Genomic DNA, 22,827 nt, shown 5'->3' on the forward strand with positions numbered 1-22,827 from the left:
TTTGGAGCTCGATATATCAGGTAGATTCAAACATACAATAATGGTTTGTTCGGCAATACTTCTGTATGTTTTTCGCTAAAACTGTGCAGGTATAGAATATTCAATATATTGTATGACTTTCTCAATCATCATTTATAAGTTGTAAAAGAAGAATTTCGAGTTGAATTTCGAGTACGCCTGATTTCTTATTGAAAATTCTTATTTAATTCAACTTTCAACTTACATTTCAACACTCTCAGTATTTGGTATGACCACCCTTTGCTTTCAACACTGCTTCCAACCGTCTTGGCATACTTTCGACAAGGTTTTGTAGATATCCTGAATCGATATTCTCCCACGCTGCTTCAAGTGCTTCAAAATAAACGTTTTTGTTGGAAACCACTTTGTTGTCCAAGTAAGACCACAAATTCTCAATTGGGTTGAGAACGGGAGATTGGGACGCCATTCCAGCGTTTTGATCCGATTTATCTTGTTGGAAAATGTAATTGGATTCCAGGCCAGTTTTCAGTAGCGAAACTTCCTGATTTTCACTTAACAAGTCAATGTACACATCTGCAGTCATTATTCCCTTTATATGATCCAAGATTCCAACACCAGACCACGCAAATGCTCCCCATACCATGATATTTCCGCCCCCGTGTTTAACCATCTTTTGAATGTATGGTTCCTTAGAGCGTCACCGGAACCTCGCCAAACCCCTGATCGCCTTTTCTGTCCAAATAACTCAAATTTGCTCTCATCCGTCCACAAAACTCGTTTCCAGAAGTCCACAGTCATTCCGGCGTACTTTTTAGCAAATTCCAGTCGCTTCCGTTGGTTCCGCTTGTTAATAAAAGGACGCTTCGATGCCAAACAGCTTTTCAAACCGCTGTCATTAAGTCGCCGGCGAACAGTACGTCGACTTACATTGAGATCCATCGATTCCACAATATGCCTCGACGATTACTTCGGATTCTGCATAGCCATTCGAACAATTATGATGTCATCACGATTACTTGTCGCACGATGACGTCCTTGTCCGGATAAATTCCTCACAATTCCTCGTGTTTCGTACTTTTTCCATATGTCCTGAACAGCTCCAACTGGATCGAGTACTTTTCGGCAATTTTCCGAAAAGAAATTCCTTTTTCACGATCGCGAATCACCAAATTTCTAACATCGAGAGAAATCTGCTTTCCCGACATTTTTCACTTTTCAAATGACGCTAACAAAACACAATGGTGCGATGCGCACGCTTCCCGGAACAAGAACTGTCAAATATTACACCGTGATGCCAAATCTTCAGATTTTGTTTTTATTCGATGGCTAAAAAATAAAATCTTAGGAGTGTATGATTTATTTTGTCCAAGCACAAAAGTGAGCATATATTTATTTAAATTTGCAACAAAAATAGCAGAATATTATAACAATTTTCATTCAGCTAATTGAATGCACCATGAGAAATACTTGAACTTTTCTTAATATACTGCTGAAATTGCGTGCAAAATAGCAAACATATGATGTAATGTACTTTTTTGGGTTGAGCGTATGATTTATCTGTCCAGTACTGTATTTCGAATCGAATATATTAGTATATATTTTTGATCAAATTCTGTTAACTTCTTAACTATTTGTACTTTCTGTTTTGTATACTTTACTCTACCTGTGTATGTAAACTGACTTGTACTTTTTAGAGGATCGCTTGCCGACTTCATTTTCCTTAATCTGGGATAGAAAAAGAAGAAAAAGTTTACCAATAAGACTTAGGGTAAGGTGGGGTAAGATGGGTCACGGGAAATGATGGGTCATCTGAAAACATTAGATGTTATGATGATAATAAGAACTTGTAAGTAACAAGAAGATGTCGTGAAGTATGTTTTTGACACATAAAACCTGTCAATATTGCTTTCAGTGCGTCACAATCAGCGATTTAACTATATTTGAATCAACAAACAGATTATTGACTCTACAACCGGCTTGTTGATTTGAAATATTTGTCTTTGAATTAAAATATCAAATATTAATTAAATATTTGAATCAATACCAAAAATATCTTATTATTATATATCCATTTGAATTTAAAAATCATTTCTCTGCGTGCATCTAATGGTTTCATAATTACGAAAAACATTGTAAATTAAACCATTTCTGATACGAAATGTTATTACAAATTTCACAAATCACTTCAAAATAGTTCCCGTGACCTTGTTCCTTTTTTACCAGTACACTTGCAAAGCATCTACACAATCTTCTCGTAGCTCCACCTTCCAATTCCTATCGAAAAACGAAAATATCAAACTCAACATCTACTACATTCACTTTGAGAGAGTCACGCTTATCTTGTTTTGTTTATCAATTTGCCAGACCCAGGTTGTTATTATCAAGAGGAGGAGGTGGCTTCAAATATGAACACTCAAAATAATCCACACGTCAATGCTACGTGAAAACATACGTGGCTTTTTTCCATCGCACTTTTCACGTAGCACTCACGTGGATCATAGGTAGTACAGAATGAACTAATGAACTCTCATCTCACTGGAATTTCACGTAATAGCTACGTGACTTCTCCCGTATCTTTTACGGAGTGTTTAGGTAGAACCTAGATGATAATCCAGTAAATTTTATCAAAAAATTCTGTGGAAAGCACGTTGTTTTGCGTTGATTTTTACCTTTTGTTTTTTTTTATATATAATCTGATTGATTCATAGTCAATTATTACAATGATTGCATTATTTTCCAATTCGTATGCTCCTAACTAAAATACATAATTGGAAAATAATGCAAAATATATTAATGCAATAAAACAATATGAATAATATATCAAATTTTATTACAAACTACAAACTAGCTTCTACAGGATTAACATTGGAACTATTTTTAACTCGAAAATACATTTTAGACTGATCACCGATTTTGTGTACTGATACTGGAGAACTTTCAAATAACTCAATTTTTAGCACATCTACTACAGATAAAGATCTTGTAACTTCATACGCCAGAAAATTTTTGTTGGTTCCAAAAACTTGCGAAGTTGATCAGTCGTAATTCTGAGCAAATCGACAAAATCGACTCCACATTCTATTCAAATCAAAAAAGACACATCAATATAAGATACAATCTCACATTAAACCGTTCTTACCATCAAATATTTCTAAGAAATGTTGCGTGATGTTTAAATGAACTAGCAGCTCTTGCAGTTTGTTTTCAACAGGCGCCATTTTGCTTATTCTTCATACACAGAATGAACGCGGAATGCAGCTGTCAAAATGAATTTAAAAAAGTACGTGCAGTAAAAGTAACTGGCGCTTCATTTCATATACAACCAAAGTCCGATGATAGTTACCTTTGTCAGATAAACTGGAATAAAAAAGCATTTTTTAGAATCTACGTGATTTTTCACGTAGCATTGACGTATGAATTATTTTGAGTGAACAATCGTCGCCTACCTCACATAACTGGTTCCAAACGTAAACAAGCCATACGAAACCTACAGGGTTTGTTTACGTTTGGATCCAATTTCATACAAGAATGATCAGTATCAGTCATTATAGATACTATAGATTCCAAAGATAAGCGGGGGAAAAGTAGAATGTAGCCAAACGAACTGTCAGTTAGTGTAGCCAAACGAACATGACTTCGTCATGGAGTGTTTTTCAGGGGAAGTATTGTAATATTATGGGCACAAAATGCTTTTCACACTCCACATTCCGATTCATTTCGCGGAAAAAGGAAGAAGGAAATATTACGCTAACCACTTCTTGATTCATTGTTGCAAAGATTTGCTTTGCACTTCATTTGAAACTTTTGGGCTCAAAACAAAACTGCACAACGAAGAGCTCTATGATGGCATGAACATATTTCCCGAATGCCAGTAAGAGCATTTATTTTTCATGGTTTCCAAAAACACTTTTTGTGCCTTCGCTTATCTATGGAATATATAGTATCTGAGTATATCTGGTTCTCTGAATTCTCCTGGAGTAATGAGTCTTGTTCGATGTCATGAAAGAATCCGTAGAGCTTAGACGGACCTCATCACATCATGTTTGACGTAAGTTGTATTAGCAAAATATCCTATTTACACTGGAGTCCGTTTTTACGCGCGGATGCGTGCCGCGTAAATTTCGAAACAAATTCGTAAATTGTTGATGTTCAAGCTTATTGCTTATTGCATATTAGCTTATTGCGTGCTTTCAACTTAGTGTTCTAGATGTACTGCCACAGTTATTAATTAAGAACTTTCGATGCCTGTACAATTTTTGAATTATTATAATTGTGTAGCGAGTACAATCATACTCTATGCCCATAGAAGTCGAGACATTTTCCAACCCGAAAAATTCCTAGACCGGACCGGGAATCGAACCCAGCCACCTTCAGCATGGTCTTGCTGCGCCTTTACTGACTTTTAAATAATAAATCCATACCGTTTTTACCAACAACATAAGAACTAATGTTGGCTAAATTTTGACAAAATGATTTAAAATTCTGATAAATTACTCATACCATTTCTAAAACTGACCCAGCCCTCTTTTATATTTTTTTTTCAAAATTACTACCTCACCAACAAACGAGTCGAAAATCAGTGAACTAGTCGAGCTCTGGATGGCCTTTTTTTTCTTATTCAACTACATGATTATGTTTTCTTAATTTCTCGGTGTTAGTATGCGTGAACGGGCTACCAGTTACACCAGCCCGACGATCAAATGCATTGTTTAAAAAAGCTGATACGTCCCTTCGAAAAAGTAATCGAGATTTCTCGATTTCTTCTAACACGTACGGTGGATTCTAGTCGCGAAGAAAATTATGTTCAAGGCAACCGTTTGGAACATAAATGCAACTTCTTAAATTTTCTTCAATTTACAGCAGCAAATCACCCAATCACAGTCGACACACGACATCCAACAGCAAGTGGCACAGCAGATCCGGCTTCAATCGCACACGCAGCAACACATAGCTACTGCGGCCGCAGGAGGACAAGCAACGATCGTCGTCTGCGGTGTAGGGACGAATGCGTCCCAAGCGGTGGCGACACTCGTTCAGGCACCTTCTTCCATGCAAACTGGACGTGCTCAGCCCGTGGTTAATATTTGTTCCAACTCCAATCAGCAACAAATTATGAAGGCCATCGTTGCCAGTCCCTCGAATCAAAATCTCCTGACGCAACAGTTAGCTGTTGCTCAGAACAGTCAACAGCAACAGGTTTCTGTCGTGTTAACAACACCGGTGACGACCATTTCGGCTAATCAACTGTCGCAGCCTCAGATCGTGTCAATTCATCAATCAACGCCGCAGATCATCCAGAGCACTCCAGTTGTGACGCAGGTTTCGAACTCGATTGTACAAACTTTGGCAACGCAGTCTCTGCCCCAAGTGGTGTCTGTTGCACAGTTGGCCACAGTTGGTACTGTTATGACGACGGGCAGTCCGATGCAACAATCGCAGGTCGCCACACTTACGACGTCTGCTTTGAGAGCCCAACGAATAGTTGCTCCGCCTGGCACGCTGCAAGAAGTGGTTCTCCATCAACGTTCGGGATCCCAAAGCCCGACGGTGGTGAGTGTTAGCGGGTTAGGGCAAGGTCTAACGCAGGCTCAGCTACAGACAGCACAGCTTCGTTTGTCCATGGCTGGTCAACAAGTTTCCGGTGTCGTCGCCAAAGGCATATCGGTGGGAACTGTTACGAGTGCGGGAAAACCAATCAATACATCCCAGATACAATTTTACCGCCAGCAACCAATTAGACAACAGCTTAAGGTACTACATCCGAATGCCGCTCAAGGAGGCACAACTGTACTCCAACAGGCCGGCGGGCAGCAAACCTTGGTCAGTCCTGCTATTATTCAGGGCAACATAATCCAAACGGGACCCGTTGGACAGACCCTACAAGTGCAATCGGCTGGACAGAAAGTATCAGTTGCTACGGTCAGTAGCAGTTCCGGTGCCGTCTCCACAGCTCAGGCAGGAACCATAGCCACAGTTCAGGTCGCTGGACAGCAGAGAACACAGTTCATCAAACAAGTCGGAACGAAACAAATGATCACTCGACCGGTCACTGAAAGCGAGATGCAAATGATGATGAAACGACAACTGATCAGTCAGCAGCATAAGCAACAGCTGATGCCACAGACACAGATTTTCGCTCCTGCTAACCTGCAAGTGCAGCAAGCCGGAACATCCGGTCAGCAAATTGCTACACTGGTGAAGACTTCGACTGGAACAGTAGCAACGGGAATGACACTTTCACAGGTAAAACCCGGTCAACTGAAGACGATTAGCAATCAAAGTCAGGTTCGTCAACTTCAGCTTCAGCAGCAAATCATTGCTGCTCAGCGAAAAAGTGGTAAAATGACTCAAATTACTCAAGTAGCTGGCAAAGCTGGTCAGCCAACGCAGCTTTTCGTTCAGGGTCCTAAGAATCTTCCTGCAGGTACCGTAACCGTACAACAAATACAGCAAGTCATCCGGCACGCTCAGCCAGCGTCGTTGGCGGCAGGAGGGCAAATTGTTCTGGGTAAAACTAGCGTCGGAAGGGTCATTCCTGTGTCCGTTTCACAACAGGCTAATCAGAGGCAAACTATACAGGTATGTATGGTAACGATTTTTTCCTTACCCTAAATTTTGTTGGCATTAACAATCATCATCTTTTGTAGGTTGTGACTGCGACATCGGCTGCCCAGGCCATTGCGGCTGGCAATATTCGAACACATGTTCCCACCCAGAATATCGGAACCATCAAGGTGGCGGCTGGAGCCACACCCCAGCAACAACAGCAAGCAATTTTGACCGCTTTACAAAATCAGCAACGGCAAAATGCTAGTCCGGTGCGGTTACAAACATCCAGTGGGTCATTGGTAGCAGTAACAGTCCAGCAACCCCAAACGGTGGCAACTGTTACCAGCGCAGACTTGCAGCAACAAACCCAACAGATAGTTACCGCTGGAGGTCAGTCTCAACAGCAACAAACACAGACAGCCACGCAGCAAGTTCTACAGATTCAAGCACAGTCGCAACAGATTATAACATCAGCATCTGCAGCACCAGATGGTAGCACAAGCCTGTTGCAAACACAACAGGCAACACAGCAGCAAATGCAGGCATCTGTCACGGCACAGCAACAGGTGAGTATGATTAAGAAAAAACAGTCTCCTAGTGGGAAATAGAAGGAAGTAGTTTTTTCCATAGTTGTTCGCGTGATTTGATCGTGACGACTACAATGAGTTTGAGGAGCATTGAGCAAATTGTCGATGTGTTTTCAATGCGTGTTTTAAAGTTTTGGTGCAATATGCAAAAGTTTTGCTAGACTGTTAGCCTAAATTAAAGCTTCACATCTTTCGGTTTTTGTTGACACAGTTCCTCGATCAAGAACAAAAAACAAAATAGCATCTGTCTTTGTCTTGGTCTTTGCTTGTGAAACTAGTTCAGTGAATTGTGTAAGACAAAGTGCCGATTATTGAACGAACTTAACATTGTTCTTTGGTTTGGTATTTTCTTTCTAGCCTAAGTAAAACAGCATACAGATATTGACGGCTTTCCACCGTAACGAATGGTCGCAAAAGGTCACTACTTAGCGCCTAAGTACTTTTTTTTTTTATTATTGCTGCACATTGAATTTTATTTTATTTATTTTCATGAATTTAATTTAATTTGTTTTTAACCACATGTAGGTTCAAAAATTGTATTTCCTGAATTCAGTATTCAAAAAGATTAAATGAACATTGTAGTAGTACAGAAAATATGAAATAACTTCTACTGTTGGAAAACCACTTCATAAGTAGTTTATAACAACATAATAGGTCAACAAGTATTTATCCCGAATTCGCCAATTAATGGGGACTGAATCCTGATCTGAAGTTAATCAACCTTTAGTCCATTATATTTTGAGATACTTTTGTCAATATTTAAAATTAACTTCCCTGCCATCGTGAAAATTGCGACCACCTAAAGGATTTCTAACTTCCGATTTGAATTCCGTGATCCCGATGCATCATGCTGTGATCCTTGGACAAGGGTAAGTTTTGTTGCCCTTTCTATTTGTTCACTGAACTCAGTTGAGGTATAATAACTATAGTTTCTTTTTGCGAAACACTTAAACAAGGGCACTAGATTAAGTTTATCCCTAGATTTGGCTAGAATAAGCTTTAACTTCTTACTTTAGTGTGAGCAGATCGATCTTGTATGGGATATACGAGTTCTATTAAACTATTTAATCAAAGCTGATTCTTGTAGTACATAGAACATAAAAGTATTATCAGTATCCACTTCAAATATAAAGCCAACAAACAACTCAGCAAAATATCTGTACTTGCCTAAATGCAATCCGAAAGCCCTGGTACTTTGTCATCTTGTATTGTTGACTTCTGCAGTAAACCGTCACTCATGATCTCAATGATTACCCGATCCGTCGTTAAGCACCGTGAAATCGTCGTTATGGTGTTTTTCTATTAGGCTTGATATTGGAAACATTTTTAATAATATTGATGATATAATAGTGAGATATCGTGTTTGCCAACAGTACTCAATGATCGTTAAGCTAAAATTTCGCAACACTGTCTAATTCAACTCCTTGTTTCTTATTTTTGTATGCCCTTGTTATATTGAAGAAAGGACTTGAAAGAAACCGACTTAAAGGTTGACATATAATAAACCTGTGGACCACACAAACGGCAAAAACAACTTGTTGGCAAAATCGATATCTAACTGTATTGTCAATTGTCAATCTCCACAAACAACAAAGCAGAAAAAGTACAAAATCTGATGGTAGGTATGAGGAGAAAGGCATTTGGAAATGGTTTTGAGGTGCCTACAATACACAAATAACACAAAACTTTACTGATATGGTTTTCTTCATTTCCTGAACGAAAAAAATAAATAAAATAAATGATAATGGTTGATTTTAGTGAATGATTTTTGGTGGTCCATTTTAATCGTACCGTACAAGCACCATCAGTTGAACAGTGCCTAATTATGGACAGCTCGAGGTTTAATCGATTTGCTCTATGAATAAGCGATTACGAGAATACACTGATAATCATAGAAATGCAGTTTTATCGGATAATGTTGATTAAACATCAACCTGTCCAATATTAGACACTGTTCGATTTATGGTACAGTATAAGTTAAATTAGAAAGCAAATAATTTTACCATTGTTTATTGAGTTTAGATAGTGATAGATCTACTTTCGTTCACTATCACATTACATTAAACGAGATAACGAGGATAGATGACAAGCACCTACTAAGCCACTTAGCACATACCTAAATCTTCCTTAACCTAAACATCCTTATTATAGAGGCATATCACTCGGTTTCTCGTAACTGACCCATTCGCTCGTTGTTGCTTCATTTTCATCAGCAAGTTCTTCCAACTCTTCCTCGAAATCCGCACTGGATCGTCTAGTTTTGGAACGCTTCTCGCCGATACGAGCAAACAAGGCCGTAAGTTGTTTCTTGAACTGTTCCAGGTGAAAGTTATCATCCACGGCAAACACGTACTTCTCATCGAATGACGATATGCCCGTCGTTGCACGGAGGGGTCCGTTTTGGGATAAGAAATTTAACATCGGTTGTATCATTTCCTCCCAACTGTGCTCAGAACAGTCAAACACGGGTGTCGTAAAAATGCTTCTGACCGTGTCCAGGCATTTCGCTGAAATATCTGAATGGACGAAACAGGCTTCGAACAAACTGAAAAGCCCTGAAAGATGGATTTGAGATCTGGAAAATCGCATATCGTTACCTATTGTGTGAGTTGTGTCAATGAAATTTCGTTTATCTTACATCTTGATTTGAGAATTGATTGCTTTCAATTCAGCATATGTTTTAGCTATTCCAACGTGATTCTTTTTCAGCAACATCAGTATTCCATCTAAGGCTCGCAACGAGCGTTCCTGCAGCTTAACGACAAATCTACGCTCAAAAAGTCGCATTTGACCTGTGCGAACCTCCAATTCGTCCTAAAATGTATAATCCATTTGTAAGTCACGCTGGGCACATATATAGGGTCCTGTTATGTAAGACGAATCGAGCGTCACTGGTTTATTTTGGTATAACAGAATGTGACGCTCGACTTGACTTACATAATAGAGCCCATATATACCTTTATTATTTTTATTTTTCGTCGATTAAGTGTAGATCGCTCTATTTCAATGATAATCACATTTTATGTTTTATTAAAAAAATACACAAAAAGATTAGACTAAGTAGTAAAGACAAATACTGTTCCAGAAGTTATAAGCACACGTGATATTAACCACCGTTTGAAACTGGATGAAATATTTCTAATATGCTGCTTCTCCCTGTACAACCGCCTAGTTTCAGAAGTGAAATTGGTCAACAGGTAGAGCAGCTATTGCAACGTCTACAAGAACATGGGTTTCACGTCGAAATTTCGCGCTGGTAACCTCTCGACAAGCTACTGGTAGTTGAATTTCGATTTCCAGCGGTCTTTTGAACAATTCAAGCAGTCAGATTTGTTACTGACGCACTACGATCCAAAATTGCCAACCATCGAAGCTGCATGTCACTTCTTTAACGGAATGCCGCGGTTTGGTTTAATATTGGAATGTCCGAAATTTGTGGGGGCTACTGAAATGTGGTGGCCCTCGGCCCCCTCAAAATCCGCGCCTGGCTGGTGTGGTGGCAGAAGGTGCATCGTTCGACAACAATGACAAGGTAACGGAAGAGGAGTTACAAGTACTTGAGGAAGAAATGTAAGCGATACCAAGAATCAACAGCCACCATACCATCAGTCCGCATCGTGCTCTCTTGCCGTGCGGATCTATTTGCTTTTTGCTTAAGGAAGTGTTACTACAATGTTCAGCGAGTTAATGGAGCTACCTATGCTGCTATTGCAGCGGGTAGAAATCAAAATACTAACCAACGTTCTAACGGAAATTTTGACAATTTTGACTTAGGAAGCATTACTGACCCTAAAATGGAATTTTTACAGAATTCATTAATTGACATGATTTCTGATATGCTTAAATCTAACTCCATGTTTGATGCTATTCAAACTGGAGTAAAATTAGCTAATAATATTGTCATGACTTTAAAATTCAGTAATGGATTTTAAAGCTTTAAACATTTTAAATTGGAATGCTCGATCTCTTAAAGATAATGAAGACGAGCTATTTAACTTTTTAAGAGTTCATAACGTGCATATTGCCGTTATAACTGAAACGTTCCTTAAACCTGACCATAAGGTTAAGAAGGACTCAAATTATTTAATTTATAGAAATGATCGTCTTGATGGACCCTGTGGTGGCGTTGCCATCATTATTCATTGACGAATCAAACATCAAATTCTTTCTTCATTTGAAACCAAAGTTTTTGAAACTTTGGGAGTTTCTGTTGAAACAAAATTTGAACAACTTACGTTTATAGCTGCCTATTTGCCATTCCAATGCGTAGGCCAGCAAAAGAATTTTCTCAAGGGTGACCTCCAGAAACTTACCCGTCATAGGTCTAAATTCTTTATTATTGGTGATTTTAATGCAAAACACCGCTCATGGAATAATGCTCAATGCAATTCCAATGGTAATATTCTGTTTGATGATTGTTCTGCAGGTTATTACACTATTCAATATCCAAACAGTCCAACATGCTTTTCTTCTGCAAGAAATCCCTCATCTATTGATTTGGTCTTAACTGATTCATGTCAACTTTGTAGCCAATTGGTTACCCATGCTGACTTCGGACTTCCAGTAACTTTTGAAATATCCCAAGAAATAATTTGTAATCCCAACAGCTCTATTTTCAATTACCATAGAGCTGATTGGGAGCAAAATCGAACATTTATGGAATATAACTTCGATCCAAACATTCCTTTGCAAACCAAAGATGAAATTAATTATGCTCTTGAATATCTGACTACTTCTATAGTTGAAGCAAGAGCTGCCTCAGTACCAAAATGCGAGGTTAAATTCGATTCAATTATAATAGACGATGATCTTCAGCTCTTGATCCGTCTTAAAAATGTCCGTAGGAGACAATATCAAAGAACACGTGATCCTGCCATGAAAGTTATCTGGCGGGATTTACAAAAACAAATTAAAAAACGATTCTCTGCCCTGAAGAACAAAACTTTTGAAAATAATGTTTCTAAATTAGACCCAAGTTCCAAACCCTTTTTGAAACTCACAAAATTTTTGAAAAAACCTCAAAAGCCTATTCCAGCGCTTAAAGAAGGTGGTAAAATTTTGATCACAAATTTGGAAAAATCTCAGAAACTTGCTAAGCAATTCGAGAGTTCCCATAATTTCAATTTGGGTCTTACTAGGGTAAACGCTCCTATAGTTGCGGTACGTTAGAAGCGTTAGGTTCCTATAGTTGTGTATTGAGTCTCCATGCACAACTATAGGAACCTAATGCTTCTAACGTACCGCAACTATTGGAGCGTTTCCCCTAGTCCTATTGAGAATCAGGTTGCTCGGGATTATCTGAATATTTTCTCTCGGGAAAATATTTTTGATGATTCCTGGGGGACTGATTTGGACGAAGTAAGGTCTATAACTAAAAAATTTCAAAATATGAAAGCTCCAGGTGATGATGGAATTCTCTATATCCTCATCAAAAAACTCCCAGAGAGTACCCTGTCTTTCTTGGTAAAATTATTTTACAGATGTTTCCATTTGGCATACTTTCCTGATAAATGGAAAAATGCAACAGTTGTTCCAATTTTGAAGCCGGATAAAAATCCAGCTGAAGCTTCTAGCTACCGTCCAATAAGTTTGCTTTGTTCAATAAGTAAACTTTTTGAAAAGATAATTTTAAATAGAATGATGCTTCACATCAATACGAACTCAATTTTTGCAGATGAGCAGTTTGGATTTCGCCATGGGCATTCAACTACTCATCAACTCTTAAGAGTTACCAATTTAATTCGTTTAAACAAATCTGAAGGCCACTCAACTGGAGTTGCTCTTCTAGACATAGAAAAAGCATTCGACAGTGTTTGGCATGAAGGTTTGATTGCTAAATTGAAAAAGTTTAATTTTCCACTTTATATTATGAAATTAGTTCAAAATTATTTAACTGACAGAACTCTGCAGGTAAATTATCAAAATTCCAAATCTAATCGACTACCTGTTAGAGCAGGAGTTCCTCAGGGTAGCATTCTTGGGCCTATATTGTATAACATTTTCACTTCGGACCTCCCTGATTTGCCTCAGGGTTGCCACAAATCTTTGTTCGCTGATGACACAGGCATTTCCGCTAAAGGAAGAAGTCTTCGTGTTATTTGCAGCAGACTGCAGAAAAGTTTAGATATTTTCTCTTCTTATTTACAAAAATGGAAGATTTCTCCCAACGCTTCCAAAACTCAACTTATAATATTTCCACATAAGCCTAGAGCTTCCTTTTTGAAACCTAGTAGTAGTCACATAGTCACTATGAACGGAGTTTCAATTTCCTGGTCAAACCAAGTGAAATATCTTGGATTAATACTTGACCAAAAATTAACTTTTAAAGATCACATTGAGGGCATTCAAGCCAAATGTAACAAATATATAAAATGTTTGTATCCCCTTATAAACAGGAAATCCAAACTTTGCCTGACGAATAAACTTCTAATATTTAAACAAGTTTTTAGACCGGCCATGCTTTACGCTGTGCCAATATGGTCTAGTTGTTGCACTACCAGGAAAAAAGCACTTCAAAAGATTCAGAACAAAGTTCTGAAGATGATTTTGAAGTTGCCTCCCTGGTACAGTACTACCGAAGTACATAGAATTTCGAATGTTGAGACTTTAGCACAAATGTCCAACAAAATAATTAATAATTTCCGGCAAAAATCGTTACAATCCTCAATTGCAACGATTAATTCCCTTTATACTTAGATAAGATTTAGTTTTAGTTTTTAGTTTTAAGATATCAATTGTTATACTGACATGCAGGTTTAAAAAACCTGTTTAAAATACTGAATTGCCAAGACAGGAACAATGTAAAAATACTTAGATATATATCATAAAAATTAAGGCTGGTAAGTTACTGTAGTAACTGGAGCACCTAGGTTAAAATGAAATGTAATTTATTTTGAATTTGAAACAAATAAAAAGTTAAAAAAAAAAAACACAGCCACCATACCGGTACATACCGTAAGGATCCGAAAGAAAAGTATTAGTATCCGGGGAACGAGTAGCCATAGGAAAGATCGGGTAACCAACCCCGGTGGAACCATGTTTGGATGCTGACAGGGAAGAGTGGTTCCTCTCTCCGGATCGTGCAGCCTATCCTTAGGTCTGTTACGGGTGGCTTAAACAGAAGGGTGGCCTAACGATAACATGTGCAATTGGCGATCTAACGATAACATAAACCCCCTTATTCTGCGAGTCACGTGACTCTCTGTCACCGGTGAGGTGACAATTGTCATCTCGTGTGAGGTGACTCTCCATGTAAATCAAATGGATAGTCACCTCACCGGTGAGAGAGAGTCACGTGACTCGCAGAATAGGGGGGAAAGCGTCTATCGTTAGATCGCCAATAGAGTAGAGGTGGTCGCTGGCGGCGTGCAGACTTCATCAGTGCCAAGTACCGTGGGGGCCCCATATTCGAAGCGGTTCCTAAATCGACGCACTCAATAATGTTCTACTATTTTCAATCATTATTTTTGAAATGTTACTTCTGCAAATATTAGTTCCTGTGCTCTAGTGATGATGGTGTAACAAAGTTTTAAAAAATATCTTGTCAAAATCGAGATGCGATAAAAATTAGACGAGTGCGTCATCATTAGGGACGCGTCAGATATGGTGCTGGCACGGTACTCAACACCACTGATGAAGTCTGCAAGTAGTAGACGAAATACGCGTATCTGTCAAAAGATAAGCAATTATAACGGAATTTAAAGGAAATAAACCAACACACTCAAAGCTCTTGATAAAGAGATTTCGTTAAGAGGATCGACAAATTTAAAAGATGGATTTAGTGTTTAAAAAACTCCCTAAATTGATCGCATGAAAAATATTTACTAAAAACATAGGCGATCGTTATATTTTTTTAAATTCCAAATAACATATTACCGCAATTTTAGTTGTTAGATCGATGGTTGAAACGCTAGGGTGGGGCTTTTTTTAATCGTTCGGAGACTATTGGGACTAATTAAGTAAAATATTAAAAATTGAGCTTTTAACGCTTTTTACGTTTGAATTTAGAGGTGGTACAAGGGGTCTAGTTCAAAATAGGGGAAGGAGGGGTATAGTGAACAGGTGGGGCATAGTGAGAATCCCGCACTTTGGCTCTGGATCTCCAGCTGCATGAAACAAATCAACTGGTAGTAGCACAGACAAACAGACGTAACACTTCATTGTTTATCTTCGTTCACGCATTTAACGGTTGATTTGAATATTATCAGTTCCGCGAACTACTCGCCGCAGCGCTTGCATCGGATCACCTTGACGTTTCTATACATTATATAGAACTTATATGCAATATTGTTTGCGAGTTAGTGAGCAAGCTTGTTTTCCGCGAGAAACCCGAGAGACGTCATTACTGAGGTCCTATGTTTTGAGATACTATGTTCACAAGAAAAACTTTTTCAAAGAGTTACGTCTGTTTGTCTGTGATAGTAGGTTCAATATCATTATGATATTACTACAGTCAAAGTCCTAAGTCTAACTAAGTCCTAAGATTGTCAACTAACCTTCAAGCAGCATTAAGAAAGTTTGTTTACAAATGCTTTTGTGCAGTTATCAAATGTTATAATGTTATGCCTGAAATACAGTTTAAAATCATCCGCATAAGATACCTTCAGAAACCTGATTGAAAAGGGAATATGTCATTCAAATACAGCAGAAATACAAACGACCCAATATAACTACCTTGGGGTACACCAGAAGAAACCGGAAACGACTGAGAAATACAGTCATCTATTTCCACTGAAATTTGACGACCTGTGAGGTTAGCACGAAGCCAATTAAGAAGGGAACCATGGAAGCATAATTGCTCTAATTTGGCAACAGCAATCTTGTGGTTCAACTTGTTCACCTTTTTCAAGCTCGCGAATTATTAAAGATGTGTGTTGCACGAGATTTGATGCAGTGGACCTCTTCTGCATAAATCCATGTTCGGAGGCAACGTAACTGGAGGAAGTGTGCAAGAGAGGCAAGTGTGTCCAAAACTATCAGCTCAAAAAGTGTTGAAACTGCGCATAAAGCCGCAATGCCTCGATGGTTGATTACTGACTGCTTATTGCCTTTCTTGAAGACAGGGAAAACGAAAGAATTCTTCCAGCCATCAGGGAAGATTCCAGAATTCAACGAGAGGTTGTAGATGAATGCTAATGGTGCGCTTAGGACTCCTATACAGTGGATGAGATTAAACAGCTTAACGTACTCACTTGCAGCATTTGAAACGTGTTCGTCAGAGAGCTCCTCATTGACAAAAACACTGCAGAAATGTGACCTGAATAGATTCGCGATACCATCCACATTAGACATTTATCGATCCCCGTTGGACATCGCGGAGGGCAGACCCGATTCCTTTGGTTGATCTTTCACGTGATTCCAGAAGCTTTTATACTACGTACAGACTATGGCTTATATCATATAATATAGGCTGTCTTGCAATGAGCACTCATACATAGGATTTCCAGTGAAAACTACACGGTAAGAAAAAAGTACCCAACGGAAAGTTCACTTTTACCTACTTTTGACTAGTTTGTCTTCTTTTCTCCTTCTAATGTTGTCAAAAACGGAGGAGCAAAACCACCCAACAGGGGTAGTAAAGTGTGGGAACCCAACGTTGAGTATAATCATATTTACCTACTGTTGGGTACAACTAACATACTTTTGGTTAAAAAGCCAGTGGAAAATTCCATACGAATAGCACACAAGTAAATGAAAATTACTTTGACCAGCTTTACCTACTTTTGGGTTCCTGCACTATAGTGCCGAGATGGGTGAAAAGGACTTAATTTTGGGTACTTTTTTCTAACCGTGTAGATGTATGAGTGCTCATTGCAAGGCGGCCTATATTACATGATATAAGCCATAGTCTGTACGATAAGACGTTTCAAACGAGGGTTTGATCATGGAGGGTGAGTTATATTTTCATTGTCATTGTAACCATGTTATTTACTGTCAAAACATTGGACATTTTTGTCCATCACTATAAAATCACAACGAATTCAAGATTCACAACAATGAAAATCATGGTATTTGATAAATTTACAGTAAAAAGGGAGGTTGTTAAGCATCTTAACAATATAAAAAAGTGATTTTTCTCAAACAAATTTGATCTCATCACACTAATTTTCGTTGTTTGAGCATTGTATCGTTAAAAATCGAATTCCATATTTTCTCCCGTACAATAATCTAACAATAAATGTTAATGTACTCGAAATTCAACAGTAAAAATCATTGTAATTTCGTTGTTTTAATATAATAATTTTATTTTCGGTTGGAGTTTTCTTCGGTACGAACTGATCGATTGCATAAACAACAATATTCGTAAAAATAGTCCAGGAAACATTTACGTCACAATCTTTACTCGTTCTCGAGATATGTGGCATAGTGATGTTTCCGCATATGAACTTACGCTTACATATTGAGCTATCGCAATCAGTGATAGAGAATGGAAGAGAAAGAGGAAGGTAAAACGAGGGAAATGGTAAACCCTCTCTAAATAGATATTTTCGAGCAACAAGTACCACGTTTATAAAAAGAATTGTTCTTTGATTCCATGTAAGATATCCAGCTTTCCATGCTCGGTAATTGCGGCCTGTTTGTATGAATAAATGTATCCTTCACTGTACTTTTTGACACTAACTGGAGGGCGTATGTTGTTCCATTTTTTCTGTTCCTGGGAGAGGGAAAGGGAGGGATTAAAATCCGAACATCCAGATAGTGTCAAAAAGCACAGTGAAGGATACATTTATTCATACAAACAGGCCGCCATTACCGAGCATGGAAAGCTGGATTGAGGTGCTGATCATATCTCTCAGAGTGATGCAACCCGCTTTCTCCATGTTAACTGGGGCCACATTATGGAACCAATTCGAAACGTTCTTCACGTACACAGCAAAAAAAAATGTAATATCGATCAACGTAATTCAAGCTGATGTATGGAATAATGATGTAATAGCAAAAAGCAGATACAATATTACATCAATGGATGTAATTTTGTTCGCAAAATCGATGTACATCGTACAATGTGATATTACACAACCGATGGATTGACCTGGTTGCAGCAGTTTCGATGTAATATTCAACAACTTTTTTTGCTGTGTAGAAACCACGTGTTTGCCTAAACTCGCAAGGTAAATTTTAAATCCTCTAGGGAATTTGAGGAGTTTCATCAAGCCTGGTTGCAAAATTCGTTCAAATTTGACACCACATCGGAAAAGCAGTGGGCAACAGGGGGTTGTGATCCACCATACAAACTTAACCCACCCTAATGTACATCACGTGAAAAAAAAATTTAGCATTTATTCGCAACCATAAATTGGCTCAGGCAAATCTTGTCAAGGCTTTGGTGCAGCTGTATGCTAATAAATCACCAGGCAAATATTATCACCGGCGTGGCATTAATTTGCCTGATTTTCCTGATTTTCATCAACTGCGGTGGCCGCAAACGTCTACATTGTGATGAGATGTGAGTGAGACGAAATAACATTACATTTTCACTCGTGAGAGCTGAGTGAGAAATTCTTGAGAATGATCTTTCCGACACTGATTCCAAACGTGCTTCACTTACCTATACCTAAATACATACCGACACTTTTTTGTATTGCAGCCGAAGATTGTAATGTTTATCGATCTCCTCCAATAATCCTTCGATCGGGGGGCTTGATGAAATGGAAACTTTTAAAATAGGTTTCTTGCTATCCGGATCAGTGTTACTTCCGTTGCGTCGCTGTATTCGCTCAATAAGTGCAGAAATTATCAACGGTATTGCTGACAGATCTTCTGATTGTACCCTGAAAGAGTAAAACAATGTTAAAACCTAACGTTCGACTGAGTGCAGAAACCATTCTATTAAATTTTATCATAAAATGTTGTTCATAAACATGCTATTATAATGTAATTTGTTACGCTCTAATTAAAAAGTGCCCATGAAACAGAAGAATTCGATTTTGAAATCTGTGTTAGGGAAAGCGATTTTTTGCAGGCAATAGGTGATAATTTTGATCACCATTGCAACAGTTGGACCAACAATAAATACGAAACTAACGATTTTAAATTGGCTCACTACTTGACTAGCTTATTGGTCCCAAGCAAACGATTAACGTACCCCATTCTAGTCGAAATTCTAGTTCTACGCAATGTTTGTTTTGATTCGCTATGAAAGTTTGACAGATGCAATGAGGGGTTATTGGCTTTTCCTATGTTTCGAGGGGTGAATCGAATAGCTTGGGACCGAAGAGAGTACCAGAGCTGAGTCAAAAAGTTGAGCATGTTATTTCGGGACCTTCAAGTTTTAGAGTTACCTCTATGGTTGGACATTTGTGTAATTTAATAGTGACCTATTGATAATTGATAAAGTGTTCATTTTAGCAAATTCGTAGAAAAATTTATAATCGATTGGCTTGTTTAGTATAAAAATCTATCCGCTATTGACAGAGTTATTATCACCTCTTTTCGTAACACGGTCGATTTTGTTTTTTTTTTTTAAATTGCACCCCAATATGTTGCCAAAAAACGTAATCCTACGCAAAAAAAAGTACATACAAATCGAAGAAAGGTCGAGACTGATCGATTCGTCATTTGGCGTGGAACTGCTCAAATCTTTATCTAAGGGCCTACTGGGGGTATTCAGGAATGATGACTGACTGATTGCTAACTGGTCTGGTATTGCTGATAACGCATACTATTTCTATTGAAACTTATGTAAACATAAAGTAAATTATGTATTGTATTACATTCGAACCATGTTTATGCATGCATAGATGTCAATTCAGGGTACTCTTTCAAAAAAATCGTAATGAATAGTGCAGTACCTGTAACGGTTAGAGTTCTTCGCTGCCACAATGGTGGCCTTGCTCCCTGTTATGACCGACAGCAATCCTAGGGCGTGCGGACTTCCTTCACTAAAGAATTCCGGAAACAGGTTAACAAGTCCTTCATTCGAGTTGTGAACTGTTAGCGTAACCTTATGACTGGCTTCTTTAGAAGCCTGAGTTGATTTAACAAACATTTCCAGCGGTAGAATGACACATTTTTGAAGCACCCTTGAGATGCCTTGCTTGTTGGTATAAGAGCATGAAACATGAACCGTTAAGCCAGCTGGAATTGCTGCCTCGAAAGGATAGATCCAGGTTTCTACCTTTTGAACCTTGTCGGCTCCGATATCGCGAAACATGAAAATCTCTTTGCTACACTTTAGTGCTGGATCTGTTGCAACGCATATTTGAAGCAATTCTAGATTGATGCGGGTTGTTGCTGTTACTACAATTTGACACATGCTGACACTTATTTCCTCGGTTGAGATGTTAGTAGAAAAGGTACATCGTTCAAGCTTCGGATCGAGTATAGCGTGCAATGCTACGTCCCGTTCCGTGGCAGCATTGATCAAGGCAATATCGCTAAAATCAACTCCGGCTCGAATTTCCTTTTCCAATTCCATCATTTCCTTTTGGCATTTTGCGACCTCCAAAGGAGCGAGGTTCAACGGAGGTACTTTGAAGAGATGGGGCTCCGAACCGAGGAAGCCCACGCTAAGGACACCGGTGTTGTCTAGCGTCACAAGTGCCCCTGGCAATCCAGATACATTGGCACGTGACAATGCCACTGGTACTTCTGGTAGCTCTGCAGACCAAACTATTTGGGAACCCTCATACAGCAGTGAGGAACCACTTTCCGACACTATTGCTATCATAAGTCGAGCATCTGGTTCTGTAAAAGAAAGTGTAAGATAGAACTAGTTTAAACGTATAACAGAGACAGGGATTGAAGGAGATATTTTGGTGGTTGCAAATTGCAATATTTTGTTCGTGATACAATGCTACTTCCACCTACCCCAATACCATCCGATGACGAAAGAGAAGAAACAGATGGGTGAGTAATCCAGTTTTTTGATAAACTTCAGTTTTCCGGTATCTGTTAGGCAAAATAGATTGTTCTCTCCCAAAACTATTATAACCGACTCCACACTGTAAATTGTAACGATTAGTAACATTTGATCACATAAAATAATAACTGGTATACTTTGATACTTGATGCACATTCAAATCCAGTGCATATTCTCCGATGCACAGCGACCAGATGGGATCATTTCTTCGAAGCGAGACATTTGGCTCAGAAAGATCTTGGTATCGGTAGCACTCAAGATCCCAACCAGGGGACACCGTTACGAAACAATCGGTCCTGGGTATGTAATGTATCGGCGAGGGAATGTTCCGTTCACCTGGCAAATCACGCTCGAACGATATTCCATCTTGTTCGAAAAACTTCAAGGAACCATCCATGTGTTGAATGCAGAGGAAATCGCGCCCTTTAACACCCCCAAAGTTTCCCCGACATAATGAAAATGCTGCTTTGCCGAGAGGGTGCTCGTATAGCATCATCAGTTTTGTATGATCGCCTGAGAAGAACATAGTGGGAGTTAATGCCTTGTAATGTATAGTTTTAAGAATGAACCTACCATGGTCAGCAATGCCATCCAGCGTTAAAAGTTGGTAAATGCACACCTTCATTGGATGCAACACAGCAATGTGTAATTTTGGGTCCGCTTTGGCCGCTCTGAAGAGGACAACATTTAGGCTCTGGGTTATGACATTTAAATTCCTTTTGACAATCCACTTACGTAGTAAATTTTCCACTCGTTATTCCAATGACAGGAAGTGTTAATTTAGTTTCCAATATCACATCTGAATACTGGAACACATTTTCAAAGAGTTGATCCTCGTCAGATTCTCCGTCCGCTGTGCTTCTACTCGATGGCTGGTAAATCGATAGGTGACCCGAATGGGAGCCCACGATTATGCTATCTTTTTCACCTTCCTCCAGGCACAACCGTGTGCAGTGGACGGAAAATGAATCGTAGTTGGGTTCCACGTCGGGACACTGAGTTTTCCACCAGTTACAGATTTTAAATAGTGACATTATTCAAGATAAATGCGAAACCAACTAGCAATGCAAGCCATGCACAGTATTTGTTGTTGATTCTAATGAAGTGGGTTGCACTGGGCACAATGTTTGGGATCCCACGTGGTCATGGTAACCGAACGTTCGAGGGTGGTACCCTTTAGAAGCAGTTCTAACTACGTTCGAAATGTTGTTTACATATTTATTATTTATGTTAGTACCTGTTGCCTATATCTATCGTTATTTGGGGTATTCTGGGGGTATGTCCCATTGGATGACTGGTAAAATTACACTCCACAGCCTGCTTATCACTGTATATATGAACGGTCCGATATGAACATATTGCCATGGCATACTATGGACTGCTCTGCCTAAACCTCACTATCATTGTTGATAAGTTCACATGGCAACTGCTCATCCATGTTTTTTTAAGACAGAAGTATATGGCTATTTGTGTTAGAATGGAATGCAAAAACTCGACTTTTGCTAAAATTTTGCAAGCACAGATTTGCTTTACTCGTCAAACATTTTTAAGTAATTTTGGATATTTAGAACGTGTTGCGGAATTGCAAACGTCAGATTCATGAAGAATGTTATGCTATTTCAGTCTCATACTTAATCGCCGTGAGTCAAAGTGTATGTAGATCTTTTCGGTAATAAATAATAACACTTTGTCAGAATGAACTCAGATATTGCAATTTAACCTGGCGCTAGGTATGCAATGCATATTTGTGGGGTACTTTGTAGAAGAGGTAGGAAATGGGGAATCCCACGCGAATGAACAGTTCAACCGACGTGATTAATGGTTTACATCTTACATATTTTTAGTCGTCAC

At 38.7% G+C, this 22,827-nt stretch overlaps 3 protein-coding genes across 4 annotated transcripts in view; 1 reads left to right on the forward strand and 2 right to left on the reverse strand.

The window, feature by feature from the left end:
* dom (domino) overlaps positions 1-8,269 on the forward strand; it is a 43,544-nt gene extending 35,275 nt beyond the window's left edge. For both annotated transcript variants that reach the window (XM_065221126.1, XM_065221127.1), the window contains 2 exons: positions 4,840-6,558; positions 6,627-8,269. In XM_065221126.1, coding sequence (XP_065077198.1) covers positions 4,840-6,558; positions 6,627-7,136 — 2,229 coding nt within the window. In that variant the 3' untranslated portion in view covers positions 7,137-8,269. The remainder of the gene's footprint in view (positions 1-4,839; positions 6,559-6,626) is intronic.
* LOC135700616 (deoxyribonuclease TATDN1) overlaps positions 1-22,827 on the reverse strand; it is a 155,320-nt gene that overhangs the window by 52,707 nt on the left and 79,786 nt on the right. The window lies entirely within an intron of this gene.
* Positions 9,154-22,026, reverse strand: BBS9 (Bardet-Biedl syndrome 9). The gene is made up of 8 exons (XM_065221183.1): positions 21,712-22,026; positions 21,550-21,647; positions 21,114-21,489; positions 20,925-21,058; positions 19,907-20,801; positions 18,682-18,886; positions 9,754-9,929; positions 9,154-9,690 (listed from the first exon to the last, which is right to left on the reverse strand). Exons 1-8 carry the CDS (start codon positions 22,008-22,010, stop codon positions 9,261-9,263), a joined length of 2,613 nt encoding a protein of 870 aa, XP_065077255.1. The 5' UTR covers positions 22,011-22,026; the 3' UTR covers positions 9,154-9,260.

This window comes from Ochlerotatus camptorhynchus, unplaced genomic scaffold, assembly GCF_037179485.1.
Source record: "Ochlerotatus camptorhynchus isolate MF236.1 unplaced genomic scaffold, CSIRO-AGI_Acam_v1.1 ptg000139l, whole genome shotgun sequence".
In the NCBI taxonomy this organism is placed as follows: domain Eukaryota; kingdom Metazoa; phylum Arthropoda; class Insecta; order Diptera; family Culicidae; genus Ochlerotatus; species Ochlerotatus camptorhynchus.

Bases quoted from the DNA above. Each gene is read 5' to 3' on its own strand.
- BBS9 (XM_065221183.1), bottom strand. From the start codon at position 22,010: ATGTCACTATTTAAAATCTGTAACTGGTGGAAAACTCAGTGTCCCGAC. The intron at 21,648-21,711 runs GTAAGTGGATTG...TGTCCTCTTCAG, and splicing joins ACGAGTGGAAAATTTACTAC to AGCGGCCAAAGCGGACCCAA. The intron at 21,490-21,549 runs GTAGGTTCATTC...TGTTCTTCTCAG, and splicing joins GGATGGCATTGCTGACCATG to GCGATCATACAAAACTGATG.